Source organism: Electrona antarctica, assembly GCF_951216825.1.
Source record: "Electrona antarctica genome assembly, chromosome: 5".
NCBI lineage: Eukaryota > Metazoa > Chordata > Actinopteri > Myctophiformes > Myctophidae > Electrona > Electrona antarctica.
The window spans coordinates 46,294,719-46,312,078 of record NC_136810.1 but is presented as its reverse complement, the minus strand read 5'-3'; the positions used below and the strand labels follow the sequence as shown (position 1 = coordinate 46,312,078).

The following is a 17,360-nucleotide window of genomic DNA, read 5'->3' as shown; positions in this document are numbered from 1 at the left end:
ACCAAATGGACCCATTGAGAGTTAAATTAACATTGATTTTACAATATAAATGGGGGTCCATAGACTAATGCATGTCAAGCTGGGGGTCCTTGAACTTAAACGGGTTGAGAATCTCTGCTAGTCCCTGACATATCTTTTCAAATGGGGGTCTGCGGGCTAATTAGTGTCAATTTGGGGGTCCTTGACATGAAAAGGTTTGGGAACCTCTGGTGTAGTGAACCCAACAAACTGGAAAATGTAGCATTGTTATTTTCATGTCGTACAAAAGAAAACCTTAAGTGAAAAATGTCAATGTCGATACATTATTACATTTTTTCCAACGTCGTCAGCACTGAAAGGGGGACAGGATTCCCATGGAAAAGGGTGATATATTGCTTATCAAAGGCACTTCCCGCCACCTGCATCTATGTTGGTGCAGTAGGCGTTGGCTTGATGCTATACCACCTAATAGTATGTACACTCAAATCAAGAGGGCTGTTTTGGTTTTTGTTTTCCTAAGAAAAGAAAAAACAAAACAAAACGTAGTTCAGATTGCGAGTCTACAAAATGTACCTATTGGCGAGAATCCAGAAGATGCTTGGCAAAAAACAGAACAGAAAAAACAATTGCTTCGAGTTATGCCATTTTACATCCCAAACCAAATATAATCCCAATGCTCATTAGCAGGGATTCGGCCACAGACAGGCACTGGCATGCAGAAAAATAAGGATAACTTGTGGATGCAGTAATAAGCCATAATTAGTGCCCAATATGTAAACCTGGAAATGAGTGTGTTGACCTGCATAGCAACATCCTATAATTCGGGTGAATATTCACATATTCCATTTAATCATTTGGTGCACTTTAAGATGTCTTTAGTAACAGCCCAAATGTAACCATATCCCCATTATTAGGAGTCATTTTAAAATGACAAGTGTGGGGCTACTGCAATGTTTACGTAACAGCAGCAATATGAATATCCTTTTATGAACTAATAATCCGGATTACTGTGTGCAGGTTAACAGTTGACACACTCAATTCCTTCCAAACAATGTACCTCGGTTTCCAAAGTCCCCCGTTATAAAGTCTGCTACGCATCTCTCTGCTCATATACAAATTAAATGTACAAGAATAAAAATCTCTCCTTATTTTACAGATATTATAAAATGTTTTTACTTAGAAAAGTTCTCCCAGTTAATCAAAAAAAATCCCTTGTTTTATAATCTGATATTTTCCATCTAATATTTTGTATTAATATCGATAACATTTACATACTTATAAGATAAATCTGTGTGTGTGTGTGTGTGTGTGTGTGTGTGTGTGTGTGTGTGTGTGTGTGTGTGTGTGTGTGTGTGTGTAAAACAGTATATTGCACTACTATCCATTTTAGTTGACATCACTGGTAGACTATATTAGATTAAACTCCGGTCTCTAATGTTTAATCTATGGGCTGGGGTACACTTGTTTTACCAGACACAAAGACATCACGTCATCATGAGTTGAAAAGATCATATGGATGAAATGATCCTCATGATTCTCTACAATAAGACCAGAAGACTGTACCAGGTCTGCCATGTTAGATCATCACACCTAAAGCTTCATTTATGCTTTGTCCAAATAGTTTTGAATAATTCTTTGTCATACAACACGGTCAATCCGTTTTACTTTATAACAAACTGGAAAGGCCACGGTGATATTACGATTTCTTCTTTTATGTTTTTGTCTGATAGATCTTTCAAAAACACTATCTTTTGTGTCACAAGTTAAATGACGACAATCTGACAGTAAAGAAAATAGGATTTTGGATGCAGAATGGTTTGAGCACACCAAAATGCAGCATGGACATTTTCATGTTATTATTTCTTTTAACGTTTATCCAGCACGAATGGCATGCTGTTTTTCAGCAACACCCTGCTTCACAAGCCTACATCACGATGTAACATGTAAATCGGCTATTTTGTGTGTGCGACACTTGCGCACTACTAAATATAACTTTGATTTTGATTTGTCCTAATGTTGGGGCTAAATAACACTTAAACTCACTGCTAGACCGGGAGGCTAAGTGGGGCTGCTTCAGCTCTGAGCAGATCCACATGGGCACGCATGCAACTCGAGGACCCACGCACGGGCACTTGTTCTTAAACGGTGGAGACGCAGAGGGCACAACAGCGGGTACTGAGGGAGGGGTGAGTGTTGCTCTCACTCTCTTCCTGGCGGTTCATTCGATTGAACGGGCAACATGCTCCTGTGATGTTTAGGCCACCCGGTGCTGCCCCAGTCATCATGATGCGGAAACGCATGTACAGTTGGGTGCCACCGATATTGTCCCTTATCATTTGACCCATTTAGGCCTGACCTCAATTTTTTTTTAAATCCTTCTAAATCCTCCAGTTTTCTGAAATAAATATTTTCACGATTTTTCAAAAATAGCAGACCTACAAGCTCGTAGCGCGCCACTCGGTGGCGCGCTATGAGCTTGTAGATCTGCTATTTTTCAATAGCTAAATTATAACATAATGTTTAAAACACCAAAAGGGGTTCCCGCCCAAAATGGGTTAACTGTCCTTTTGCGCAGATCACGCAAACCTCAGCAAAAAGAAAAGGACAATATCGATGGCCTCCAACTGTAGCACTGTCCTCTCCACACTGCATGCCATACAGTATTATTAGCAGGAATGCTAATTAGTATTATTTTTAGACCATTATGTTTTGATTTAGTTTCATATCCCCATGAATACAAATTAAATGTACCGGTAGTTCAACTATCCAGCCAAAGGGAACTGTGGCTAATCACATAAACATTAGAGTTTTCTAGCGTTAGAAAAAGTATTAAAAAAACAAAAACAAAAACAGATACAGCAGCAGATAAATAATTGGCAAGAAAGTACAAGTGCAAAACAAAGAAATATTACAATAACATAGAAAAATCAAGTGATTATAATTACTGTCTAGGATCCATTACTGTCTTTATGTAGGCCTACTACTAATGGTATCATTTGACGATGAGATGTTCGGATGTAGGAAAATAACATTAAAGTAGCATTGTAATTTTCCAATATCGGTACACTTCACCTTGTTGTGCATTGTCGCTTAGTTAGATTGCTTCCCCCACCTCTCAATTCCTGCATCTAAACAAACCCCATCTGTTCCTGCACTCTCTGTTGTGCGCGACACTGCTACCTTTCAGAATCACCACAAACAAACTTATAATTATTTAATTATAATTATAATTAAAGGGTCGTCTCTCTATAAACACCATGAAGTACACAAGCAGTGATTTACTGTCTCACAGACAACCTCCACGCTAGAGCACATGCTAACTTACAGTACTAACATGGCTTTAGGTCGAAGGTCAATCAGATACTGTACTAACTGAATTGCACAGAATGCACACACATTCTACTCCAAACACGTTTAGACGTAGCGGTTATTAGCAGCTATGGGGGTTTGTAATTGTAATCACTGAACGTTTTTTGGGGGCCCAACTTCCTAAAAGGCATTCCAGAGAACTATTCTCACTGTCCTAAAAAACCTTATGGGAATTTAGCAGTACTACTTTGAAAAAACCTTCTTTGTCCTAAATACTTGTTTGTCTTACTGGGATAGTGGAATTCTGCTAAGTCATCAGTTAAGGTGTGTGTGTGCGTGTGTGTGTGTGTGTCATTGATACAGTACTTTGTCATACGACGGTGTCATGCTGCAAAGATAGCCAATAACCATGTGACGCTTTGTGAGCTTGCAGATTAGCCTTTTTTTTTCCTTCTTTTTTCAATTTTAAGAAAGTTAAGAAAAGCTTATTTTCCAAGGGAAATACATCGAGGGTCCCTCCGTCCCGCATGGTGCCAAAAACTGGGTTAGCACACCCAACTCAATACGGCCTTGGGGAGGCGTCCCATTACTCTGCCAAGACTGTTGTGTCTGCAGTTTTAGCCACACACACACACACACACGTATAAGCATGGACAGACACGTGCACACACATACATTACATGGGACATTATGTGAACTCATACTGTACAACTACAAGTCGGCATGCACAGACACGCACGCACGCACAGACGCACACTCACACACACACATGCACAGAGATAAAGAGGTTAGATTTAAGTCTTGTATTATCACAGGTGGTTTTCACAAAAAGTCATCTGATGCAACGCGCGCACACACACGCGCACACGTGCACACGTGCACACACGCATACACACACACACAGTACATACATGTGGCATTGTGGCTCATTGTGTGAGTCCCAGCTACATTAGGAGGGAGATAAGCGAAAGAAAACAATCTGAGAATGTAAATATGTACATAACTGCTGAATGTTTTGAGTACAAACTCATTTCTCTTCTAAAAAATGATCACGTGAAGGTACACCAGCTCAACGATCCAATCATAAAGCATCACTAAAAATCTGTATAACGTAGCCTGAATTTAATGTGTATACTGCCGTCACAGTTTGTTTGGGTTTGAAACGAGAGTGAAAGCTTGGCCAAAAAGGCGATAAAAAAGAAAAACAAGGTAAAGTGAGATGAAGAGAGACTGGTCCATCTACGTGACCGTTTAGAATGTAAAGTGATCTCCCCCTGTGCTTTCATGAGGGGAAATGTGTGCTAAACGCACACAAACACACACAGGATGAGGTTTATACAATCTAGACAAGAGTGGTGTGTGTGTGTGTGTGTGTGTGTGTGTGTGTGTGTGTGTGTGTGTGTGTGTGTGTGTGTGTGTGTGTGTGTGCGCATGCATGCATGCGTGCGTGCGTGCATGCATGCGTGCGTGCGTGCGACCAATGTCCCATGGCGCGCTGCTCTCAAGCTCTTCAAACATGACAGGAATTTCCTTATTTTTACTTTCCAGCCCTCTGGCTACAATAAGTGTGTGTGTGTGTGTGTGTGTGTGTGTGTGTGTGTGTGTGTGTGTGTGTGTGTGTGTGTGTGCGTTGGTGCGAGAATGTTGAATTTGAGATTGTTGTTATGGCTTGAGTTTGGCGGAGGTGATAGATTACAGATTACATTGAGTTTGGCGGAGGTGATAGATTACAGATTACATTGAGTTTGGCGGAGGTGATAGATTACAGATTACATTGAGTTTGGCGGAGGTGATAGATTACAGATTACATTGAGTTTGGCGGAGGTGATAGATTACAGATTACATTGAGTTTGGCGGAGGTGATAGATTACAGATTACATTGAGTTTGGCGGAGGTGATAGATTACAGATTACATTGCCACTGCTTTCTTTATACAGTCAGTGTGAAGATGGAAGACAGACAATCTAATGTCTTAGTGTTGCAAAACTAATCACCTCTGTTTTCTAAATGGATCCAAATCCAAACTGAGAACCATATACATCAGTGGTTCCCAAACCTTTTGACCCAAAAGACAAATTAAAATGAGACATTCCCTCAGGGCCCAAATTTGTGAAAATAGCAACGTGTCGCTTAGATCGGCTATTTTCACTACTTCTTGTGTGTTTTTAAATTTAAGATATTTCTTTGATGTTTCTGGAAACAAATTGCTGAATTTGGCAATGTGTTTTTGAAAATATTTTGAAATAATAATAATGAATTGTAGGAAACAAAATATAAAAGGGACCCATACAAATGTGTCCGCGACCCACAAATGGATTCCGACCCACAGTTTGGGAAGTAACCAGTGAGTATATATATATATATGATGTAATAATTCCACAACTGTACTATCTATGAACTATTGTACATAACTCTTTCATGTTCTCTCATGCTGGTCATGTCAAATGTCGAAATAGAAGTTGCCTGAGAAAATTGTTTTTGTAACCAAAAAAAAGAAAAAACATGGCCCACGCTCAACCGGGAAAATGTGAGTTACGAATACGATGCTGTTTTTCAGGCATTTTGTGCTACTGCCATATGTACTGAACCTTGAGGCTAATACATGCTACAACGTCGTATGACAAAAGTGGTCTATTTTCAACAGTTCATTTCACTTTTATCCTCCTTTGATCCAGAAATCAGGAAAAGGTAGCCAAAAAAATAAAAAATAAAAAATAAATAAATAAAAACTTTGAGAACCACTGCTCTACCAAACGCATCGGTTACAGTTTATTCATTAAAATAAGTCCTGGATTGTAGCTTTAATTAATAACCAGACCCGGTCTTATTCCTATATGGTTTTAATGAGTCATTAGTGCTATGACATCCACATGATCCTATGTCTGGCAGGCTCATTAATGACATTTACTCATATTATAATTTGTTTAATTCTAATTATCTATGAGCCCTGTCTTTAGTGAAACGTTAAGAAGGCAGCTTGTGCCTTGTAACCTGTACCATTGTATCGCCTAACATTCACTTAGTTAAGAGTCCCAAATAAAAACAGACTTTGGCTAGTTCAGTCTGGTGCAAGAAGAAGCGATGACATGAACGCGTTTTTCATTTCCGCCACAATCACATCATTTTGTTGTTTAGGTACAGTAGGCTGCCCGCTTTAGTGAAAAATCTGTAGTGTCTCTCTTGTGTCTCCTATTCTGTCGTTTTCTCAGCCTACCACCCATCTATCCATCAGTATCATCCATCCAGGATCCGTCCATCCATCCATCCATCCATACATAGGCCTACATACATACAGTACATACATATATTCAGGGCCCATTCTTGATCAAAGGAAAAGAAAACTTAGTAGTAAAAAAGAAGAAGAAAAAAAAAGACTAAAACTAACTGTTGTGGAGTCATGAATAATGACATAGTGTGTTCTCCAGGCTAAGCTAACAGTGTGTCTTCCATCCTGACATAGTGTGTTCTCCAGGCTAAGCTAGCAGTGTGTCTTCCATCCTGACATAGTGTGTTCTCCAGGCTAAGCTAGCAGTGTGTCTTCCATCCTGACATAGTGTGTTCTCCAGGCTAAGCTAACAGTGTGTCTTCCATCCTGACATAGTGTGTTCTCCAGGCTAAGCTAACAGTGTGTCTTCCATCCTGACATAGTGTGTTCTCCAGGCTAAACTAGCAGTGTGTCTTCCATCCTGACATAATGTGTTCTCCAGGCTAAGCTAGCAGTGCTCCTTCCATCCTGGCCGTCGTCATGGCTACAGTGTTATAACGTTGCCGTCCTCCCTCATGCTCTCCTGGCTACTGTTTGTGTGGGCGGGGCTTCCATGGTTGGTGGGCGTGGTCACTAGCGTAGAGTCACTCAGGGACATGCCTCCTCCCATGCCGCCGGGCATGGAGACGCTCTGTGGGAGGGGCCTCGGCGCTGCCGCCCCAGACGACTCGTGCCGCATGCTGCCGAGCGAGACGCCGGCCACGTTGTGGTTTGCGTTGCCGTTGCCGTTGGTTACGCGGTGCGAGACGTACGTCGGCATGCCGTCGCTCTCGATGATGAGGTCGTCGTCGTCGTCCTCGCTGTCGCCCTCGGTGACGCTGTTGCTGTGGAGGTCGTGGCAGAGGTCACGGCGATAAGTTAAAAGCAGTGGGAAAAAAGTGACTTTGTATACAGTAGGTCAGTGTTGATTTTGACAGCAAATTTTGATTTATTTTTTTATTATTTTAATACGATTTCATTTAGTTTTAGTCATATATTAGTCATCTGAAATGTTTTAGTGCTAGTCTAGTTTTAGTCGACTAAATCTACAGTTGATTTTGTCAACAAAAATTTACTTTGGCGGGCCTTGATGGCGTCGTGCTGAAAATAGCCATCTACACGTTGTGAGCTTGTAGATAAGCTATTTTCAGAGTGCAACCAATCATAAAATGACTTGTCTTTTGGATACTGGATCTCTTCTCCACTAGTCCCTCCCTAACATTTTAGTCTAGTTTTTATTTATATATGTTTATTTAGTTCTAGTCATCATAGCGTAGTTTCTATTCAGCGTTTATTTAGTTTTCCTCAGTGAAATTTGTTTTTTTAAAAATCTTCATAGTTTTTTAGTCGACAAAATGAACACTAGTCTCACCCAGCAGTCATGGGGTTGCTCTGAGAGGCGGGGCTCGGCGAGTCATGGGAAGGGGCGGAGCCTGTGGAGCCGGCAGAGCCTGTGGAGGCGTTCCCGGCCGAGACTTTGCTCCCGCGCAGCACCACGTTGTTCCTCTGGTTGGCCGGCTTCACCGTCACGATGAGGTTGTGACTGTTGGCCACCATCATGTCTGTCACCTGGAAGAGAGAGAGAGAGAGATGAGGTTGTGACTGTTGGCCACCATCATGTCTGTCACCTGGAAGAGAGAGAGAGAGAGAGATGAGGTTGTGACTGTTGGCCACCATCATGTCTGTCACCTGGAAGAGAGAGAGAGAGAGAGATGAGGTTGTGACTGTTGGCCACCATCATGTCTGTCACCTGGAAGAGAGAGAGAGAGAGAGATGAGGTTGTGACTGTTGGCCACCATCATGTCTGTCACCTGGAAGAGAGAGAGAGAGAGAGATGAGGTTGTGACTGTTGGCCACCATCATGTCTGTCACCTGGAAGAGAGAGAGAGAGAGAGATGAGGTTGTGACTGTTGGCCACCATCATGTCTGTCACCTGGAAGAGAGAGAGAGAGAGAGAGAGAGAGAGATGAGGTTGTGACTGTTGGCCACCATCATGTCTGTCACCTGGAAGAGAGAGAGAGAGAGAGAGAGATGAGGTTGTGACTGTTGGCCACCATCATGTCTGTCACCTGGAAGAGAGAGAGAGAGATGAGGTTGTGACTGTTGGCCACCATCATGTCTGTCACCTGGAAGAGAGAGAGAGAGAGATGAGGTTGTGACTGTTGGCCACCATCATGTCTGTCACCTGGAAGAGAGAGAGAGAGAGAGAGAGAGAGAGAGAGAGAGAGAGAGAGAGAGAGAGAGAGAGAGAGAGAGAGAGAGACCACCACGATGTCTGTCACCTGAAAGAGAGAGAGAGAGAGAGAGAGAGAGAGAGAGAGAGAGAGAGAGACCACCACCATGTCTGTCACCTGAAAGAGAGAGAGTTTAGCAACCGTTGCTAAGGATGGTAAGCTCTCGACACCTCATAGCTGTCAATGTTATTTTGCATGGCTGTGTGTTGTTGAACACATACACACCTTAACGTCTGGAAAGTTACACAACTGACTGACCCAGGTTATGGCAATAATACTAATCATAGTCATAGGCCTCATACACACATATCAAACGCATGTCTGTGTTTGATGGCCGCCTCAATGCATTTCCAATGGGAGTCACATGGTTTGACCAAACATTTTTGAATGAGGCCTGAGGCCTCATACACACATCAAACGCATGTTCTGTGTTCTGTCTGTGTTTGATGGCCACCATAATGCATTTCCAATGGAAGTCACATGGTTTGACCAAACATTTTTGTTTGGATGAATGTTTGATGGCCCCTCAAACACAAATGTTTGGTCAAACCATCTGACTCCCATTGGAAATGCATTATGGCGGCCATTAAACACAGAACATGTGTTTGATATGTGTGTATGAGGCTTTACCGTGCATAAATGAAAACTTCTGTTGGACCGAGTTGAGTTGGATACCGTTTCTCCCTCTAACATTTCCTCGTATTTCTAGTTTATTGAAATAATGTCATGCACATTGCCCAGTGCATATTGGTCTGACCCAGTAGAGCTACGGTAGTTTTATTGGCCTGATCCCAAACAGAGCAGGTAGTTTTATTGGTCTGACCCAGTAGAGCTACGGTAGTTTTATTGGCCTGATCCCAAACAGAGCAGGTAGTTTTATTGGTCTGACCCAGTAGAGCTACGGTAGTTTTATTGGCCTGATCCCAAACAGAGCAGGTCGTTTTATTTACCCAGACAGAGGAACGGACCCTTATTGGACTTCCTCAGCGCCACTGAGGATCTACAAGCTCACAACGTGTCTCAATCCAACACGTTGTGAGCTTGTAGATCAGCTATTTTAGGTCAAGAGATGGGGCGAAGAGGGGCAAAAAGGGGCAGAGCCTGTCACGGGGCAACCCGTGCCCTGTATACATATGCATCAAACTGCTTTCTATAACATGCAAGGACTAATGTTTTAAACTAGTGTGTTGAAAACTGTATGTTCACTGATTTGTTAGTTGTCTCTCCTGCACTGCTGGTGGAAATTCCCTTGATTAGGAATGGGCCAAGTGCTGTGCAGGTGAGGGGTGTTTCTTATGCTTTGAGTAATTGTCATTGAGTTTCATGCTGATTTATACTTTAATTGTAACGCATTATTTAGGAATGTATAGGTTACTTTTATGCAAGGCGTTATTTATGGAAGTATTTATATTGAAAGTATTTATTGAGAAGAAGCATTTCTAATTGAAAGTTAGTTGTATGTTGGCTTTGACACAGATAACATCCCTGAGGGAGAGCTACAGGGCCTTGTGTGATCAAGGTACAGCCTGGAGAGAGTTCTCATCCTGTTTGAGTTTTGTTAAGGAGTGTTGCCCAAGTATTTATTTATCTTTTTGTCCTTTCTTTATTTTGTTGCCTGTAATATAGTTTGCTATTAAGAATTATTGCACTGAACAATTGTCTGGACTTTTGGTGGAGGAGTTTGGGGAAAATAAAAGCCCTGAACTACAATGTCTGACTGTTCTTGGAGCCTTGGCCGTTCGGGCAACTTCACAGAGCCAACTCTGGTTCAGTCGACTAAATCTAGAGGGCTTACATCGTGGTTAAGCCTTCATGGCCTCCCAGTGTTCATGTTGCTCCACTTCCTTACATCCTCTCTGCTTTGTGTTCTGCCTCTGGATCGAGCGTCTCAAAACTGACCTGATTTCACATCATGTTATAACTCAAGGAAGGTTCCCTGCGTGTTACAGCGCCTCAGATGAAACTATAACTAAACTAGTATAAAGTGTCTCTCGGTGGAGCACAGATCTCTGCCAGGAGGCATGCCCTAATAACAGTACAGCGTGGCATGTGATTACCGCTAGTACCTCCTCGTCCCTGCTGTCTTACTCCCTCTCTCGCTCTAATTTGTCTGCATATCTCCATCGTTCTGTCACACTCCTGTCATTCAAATGCCTCTGTAATGCGTAACGTCGGTCTGGTTTTTAAACGCCTTATGTCAGTTGTGTTTGTATCACCATTCAACCGAGTGGGTCGGGTTTTCACTGCCTGTGGAAAAAGTACTCAGATTTCTAACTTAAGTAAAAGTATCAATACTGCAATGTAGTAAAAGTCCGGAATTCAAAATGTACTTGACCAAAAGTGCAAAAGTATTGGCATCAAAACGCGCGCACACACACACACACACACACACACACACACACACACACACACACACACACACACACACACACACACACACACACACACACACACACACACACACACACACACACACACACACGTGTGTGGTTTCTTTTGAACTAGTGTCATGTTACTCAGTAATCACCTGGTCCAGAGATTTCCCCGCCACGTCGATGCCGTTGACCTCCAGGATCTCATCGTTGACCCCCAGCAGCCCTGTGCTTTCTGCCAGCCCCCCGCGCACCAGCCGGGATATGAACACCCCGGGGACCTGGAGAGGAGAGGTAAGGAGAGGAAGAGTACATCAGATCACAGTGTCGTACCTATTACTGAAACGGGTCTCAAAATAATGCCTGACCGATTCGAGCCCTGCAAGCCAGTTGGGACCCGACCAGGTCCCGGGCTGTTTCTGTCCCTGACCAATGGGCCCAGGGCTCACGTGGCGTTATATTAATTTTCCGATGTGAATTTCACCCAGACTGGACTACTTGCTTCTGCAGCGCGGCAGCTTGCTCCGTATTTTGCCATTTAATTAGAATTTTGGCAGCTTTATGCTTCCATAGTAGTCCACACACAGGCAAGCACAGTTAGCACACTCAAATCTGCTAAAGACTTTTATTAAACAGCGTGTTGAATTCTCTTCAGACATAAAACATTTCTCCTTGTGTTTCTCTCTGTCAGAGTGTCCATGCTGCGGTGCTAACCGTGCTCTCATCCTCTCTCTCTCCTCTAATTAGTTATGCACTGCAGCTGCGTGCGTGCACGAGCGCACACACACACACACACACACACACACCTCGAGACGGCGACGTGTTGTGAGCTTGTAGATCGGCTATAGTTCTGAGCAACAAGCAGCCACAATTTAAATACTGCAGGAGAATTACCACCTACCAAACGAGTACAATGCAGAAAATGTGTTCTTCAGTTATTATTAATGGGTTTGTTTTTCATCATGCTCCGCGAGAGCAGAGCGCTGCTGATTGACAGTGCAGCAGCGGTTGTTGCGCGCACTGTGAATGCACGCGCAGCGACGCGCTAGAAAAGGTGTCGGGCTTGGGCCGGGCCACTACAGGACCCATATTTTGGGAGCCGTGGAGGGCTCTAATATGGGTTGTGCTCGGGTGTTGCGTCTTTTGGTGGTCACCTTATCACCTAAACTTGGACTATGAATAGGCCCTTTACCTTCTCCACACCCTGCGACGTCACCCGTACGCTCACTCCGTCGCGGATGTAGAAGCCCAGGGGCTTGTGGGTGCCGTGCTTGTGGAGGCGTACGCGCCGGTGCGTCTCGGGCAGGATGTCCACGTCGATGATGGAGGAGATCTGTCGGAAGTCCTGCGGTAAGCCGATCCGGAGGCCCGGCTTGCTCTTCTGGTGGTGCGTGGAGCCGGAGCCGGTCGGCCGGAGCCCCGTCAGGCCCAGCCCCTTTTTACGCCGCTGGAGGGAGTTGGTGAAGACCACTACGGGATCGTCTTCTGGAAAAGAGCGAGAGAGATGGAGACGTTGAGCATTTTCATGCACTATATCAATTTTCATGTCAAGGACCATTATTTATTCGGCATTAGAGCCACGGACCACCATTTGATGAGATGTAGACTCTCAGACCAAAGACATATTTTTGTTGTCATTGGATAATAATTTGTCACAATTCACCATTTATCAGCCTTCTGATTGGTCCCTATGCAAATATAAATTTCAATATACAATATATTATCCTTCCTGTTATCATCAGAGCAAGTCACAGACTTTATATGCAGTAAAAGATCCACTGGAATGGATTTAATCAGATTACTCTAATCCTATTAATTCAACCTAATCCATGACCAGAAACCTCAGTAGAGGATTGGCGGACCGTACCAGGAGAAATAAAACCTCAGTAGAGGAATGGCGGACCGTACCAGGAGAAATAAAACCCCAGTAGAGGAATGGCGGACCGTACCAGGAGAAATAAAACCTCAGTAGAGGAATGGCGGACCGTACCAGGAGAAATAAAACCAGAAACCTCAGTAGAGGAATGGCGGACCGTACCAGGAGAAATAAAACCAGAAACCTCAGTAGAGGAATGGCGGACCGTACCAGGAGAAATAAAACCAGAAACCTCAGTAGAGGAATGGCGGACCGTACCAGGAGAAATAAAACCCGTACCAGGAGAAATAAAACCCAAGAACCACATGAAATCTAGTGTCCCTATTCCGGGGATAACGTTTGTCAAAAATAGCAGATCTACAAGATCACAATGTAAAAATCACACCCGTGTGAACTGAGTGGTGCAACTCCGTGTGGGGGTCCCCGGAACTTCCAGACCCACAGGTCTCTCTCTCTCTTTCTGTACCCTAAACATAGGGTCATACATAGGGATGGACGGACAGACATAGGGAGGGACTGACATTGCTGTTCCTTGGAGTGGCTGCTGCACCACTCAAAAAACTAAATGTAGGAAACCAAAAATAAAGGGACCCACACAAATCAGTCCGTGACCCACAATTGGGTCCCGACCCATTGTTTGGGAGACACTGGTCTAGACTCCAGATTTTTAAGATCTCTTTCTGTGATGTGTCCAGATGTGGAGGATCATCAGCATTCAGGGTTGAGATAATCAAACAGATTAGACATGCCGACAGATTACGCTAAATCTCCTAAAACTCCCATCTACTGTATAATCCCGTCATTGTTACACTGTACTAGATTAAAGAATTATCTTGAGATCAGTGTCACCCTCTCTCTCTTGTTCTGAGAAGACAAACATCTTGGATCTCACCACCATTTTGTTTTTTAGTTTCTTTTTGAGTGGTGCAACCACTCCAAGGAACAGCAATGTTCGTGTTCACCTATGTGTTCACCCATGTGTTCACCCACCCATGTGTTCACCCACCCACCTATGTGACTATGTCACTATGAGCACGAGTACCAATGACTACCAAAAGTGGCGCTGTTGTGCCAGAAACAGAGAGAGAGAGATAGTGATGCACTGCTGCCTGCTAATGAGACAGAGAGAGAGAGAGAGAGAGAGAGGGAGGGGGGAGGGGGGGGGGAGTTGCACCACTCAGTTCACACGGGTGTGATTTTTTTCTTCAGATGAAGAGCGCCGAAGTCATGATGTCACTCGCTGATCACGGAAGTTTTTCTCTATGGAGAGTAACTTATTTCCTTCACCTGTGTTAAGGTGAAGGAGGAGGGACAGCCCATTCAGATGGATTCAAATTTTCTGGACAAAACAGCTTGTGGATCCTATTGATTCACCTGCCCCACCCGCCCCCTCCTCCCCAATCAATATCAATATTGCAATATATTACAAGTGAACGTCTGGAATTAAAAATAAGTAAATGTCAAACAGTATTGGCATCAAAATGTACTTAAAGTACCAAAAGTAAAAGTACTATTATGCAGAATGTCCCATTTCAAGTTTTCAAATGTAGATTTTCAAATGGTTGAAATGTATAATGTATGGCTGAAGTAGTTAATGCATGTTTTGTATTAATAATCATCAAAATCTACAAACAAAAGACAACGTAACTATAGTAACTAACGTTTTCAAATACTTTCAAATATTTGCCTCTGAGATGTAATGGAGTAGAAGTAATAGTATTGGAAATTGGAAATACTCAAGTAAACTACTAATACAGCATACTTGTACTTAAGTATAGTATTTAAGTACATATACTTAGTTACTTTACAGTTTACACCACTGAACCCCAGCATGAGTCAAAAGTAGCAGATCTTGAGCTTGTAGATTGGCTATTGTACAAAGACATTTGGTGTAGATGTGGAAAGTGATCCAAATACAGTTCTGACTGTATCTCTAAGTACAGAGGCTTTAAGTGGTTAATGGCTTCTTGGCTTGTATTGGGATTCGGGAGGAGTGAGTGAGTGAGTGAGCTAGTTGTTGTTGTAATAACCCACACAAACCACCAGGAGGAGGAAACGTACTGAGTACTGACAGCTTATGTTATAGGCAATAACAACATTCTCAATGCACAGTGTGTACTACTGGCTACTGTATGGTACACTTCACCAACCAGGAAGTGATACTAGGCTAGTCAAACACAGTCTAGAGAGACGTGCTTCTATGTGATTTCACATAGTTTATTTAGAAGGTGGGAGGATGCACGCGCACTCTCACACACACACACACACACAGACACGTTTAACTCCAGACTTGCATTCAATAAGCCGCTAGTTGCTAGGAGACCATTGTAAATACAACAATGGTGATAAAGAGCGTTGTGGCTGGTCCATTATTGTGCTCTGGATGAAAGGCAGATAGGTGAATGAATGAAAGGGGAACATCGCACGCGCACGCACGCACGCACGCACGCACGCACGCACGCACACAGTGAATCACTGAGGGCTTTCAGGGCACACAGAAAAACACAGCTGAGCATTGCAGTAATGGAAATAGACAGTGACGATGGGAGCGCGATGCATGAAGGGGTTATTCTAATCCAGATTTGATCCCGATCTCTGGCTTTGTTTGGGAAAGGCTAAATCTGATCCGGGTCAAAGGGTTAAACAACGGCGTGTGTCCCTGTGTAAGTGCCAGCATAGATCACATATTTATGCAGGCACGCTACAAAGTTCTAAAGGATAGAGGGCGGTCCGGGAGTGACAGCCCCGCCCCCTGCTATTCATTTCAATGGAAGTTTGCTCAGTGGCGTTTTGAAGCACCCGCGGTCCGCGTTGACACACGTTACACAGATGACGTCACTGAACGTCCGTCCACCTCCATGACCGTGCTGCAGTTCCACTTTTGGCCGGTATGTAGTGGCAGCTTCAACGCTGGCCAGCCCTTCTGGAGGCTTGAGGCACGCGCACGCATGGCTTAACCCATTTAGGCCTGACCTCAACATTTTTAAAAAATCTTCTAAATCCTCGTAGCGCGCCACTCGGTGGCGCGCTATGAGCTTGTAGATCTGCTATTTTTCAATAGCTAAATTATAACATAATGTTTAAAACACCAAAAGGGGTTCCCGCCCAAAATGGGCTGAAGGCCATACTGGGGTCATATTGAAGACTTTTGGTGCTTGCAGATTGGAATACATCCTGCAAAAAGCTACTGTCCTGCACAGTCTACATGCTCCACCACACCACATAGATAGCAGAACCTCTCTCTACTCATGGTTCAAGGTTGTGCTTTATTGTTCCATGAAGGTACACAGAGGAGTAAAACTTATTTAGGTTTGCTACCTTCATGCAGCTGCATAGGTAATAAGAAGAAGAAGAATAACTAGAAAAGTCGCAATTTTGAAAAATTGCAGTGTGGTTGCCGCAGTCGCTTACATAGGCCCCTCCCACTAATATTGTCAGGTGTATTTAATACCTTTTCATACAAGGTTATTGATCCTAAGCCACTGATTGCATTGTATGGTGTAGTCCTACAGGAGTCACCAATAACAACTCCAAGCCGACGCATTTATTACATAATGTAGACATTTATTAATCCCACAGGGTAAATTCTGTGACATTTACGAGATATCTCATGTTTAGAGCTTTACCACAGTGTGCCAAACACGAGATTCTATTATTATTTTTCTTTTTATGTCTTTATAAATGTCTGTCTGTCTGTCTGTCTGTCTGTCTGTCTTTCTGTCTGCGCCTGCCTGCCTGCCTGCCTGCCTGCCTGCCTGTCTGTCTGCCTGTCTGTCTGCCTGTCTGCCTGTCTGTCCCCCATGCAGCTTGCACCCACATTATGACTTTTAGTTTAGTCCCCCACTGAGGAGAACTTATTAAACACAGCTGGAGCATACCAACTGCTGACGCAGACAGGGGGGGAGGTTAGAACATACCAACCGCTGACGCAGACAGGACTGAGGGGAAGTAAGTCACAGAGGGGGGTGTGGGGGTGTGTTGGGGGGGGCAGGACAAAGGTTAATGAAGGCAAGGTCAATTGGGAAATAAGCAACTATATTGATTATCTTTTGAGCCATCATTCTATCGATTACTTTCTCCATTTGAATAATTAAATGTTTATGGTATTTGTTTGTATGAAAAATGTGTGCCAAAAGAAAAGCTATCTAATTTTACACATGTGTTTTAATAGTGTGATAAGCCTATTCATGCTCCAGGTTTAGTTGAAAAGGTGACCACCTTTGGTTAGTAAAAACAGAGATGTGTTCGGGTAAGCGCGGTGAGTGGCTTTCCACGGCGGCTTGACGTCAATGTTGTAGTTTTCGGTGGTCACCTTATCACCTAAAACTGGAAATTACAATGAATAG

General features: G+C 43.4%; 1 protein-coding gene across 1 annotated transcript in view; it reads right to left on the bottom strand.

Moving 5' to 3' along the window:
- Window positions 1-2,587: 2,587 nt before the first annotated feature.
- pard6a (par-6 family cell polarity regulator alpha) overlaps window positions 2,588-17,360 on the bottom strand; it is a 39,790-nt gene continuing 25,017 nt past the window's right edge. The window contains exons 3-6 of the mRNA XM_079502051.1: window positions 12,331-12,623; window positions 11,294-11,419; window positions 7,905-8,101; window positions 2,588-7,377 (exon numbers count right to left, since the gene is read on the bottom strand). Of these exons, the coding sequence (XP_079358177.1) occupies window positions 7,038-7,377; window positions 7,905-8,101; window positions 11,294-11,419; window positions 12,331-12,623 (956 nt within the window). The 3' untranslated portion in view covers window positions 2,588-7,037. The remainder of the gene's footprint in view (window positions 7,378-7,904; window positions 8,102-11,293; window positions 11,420-12,330; window positions 12,624-17,360) is intronic.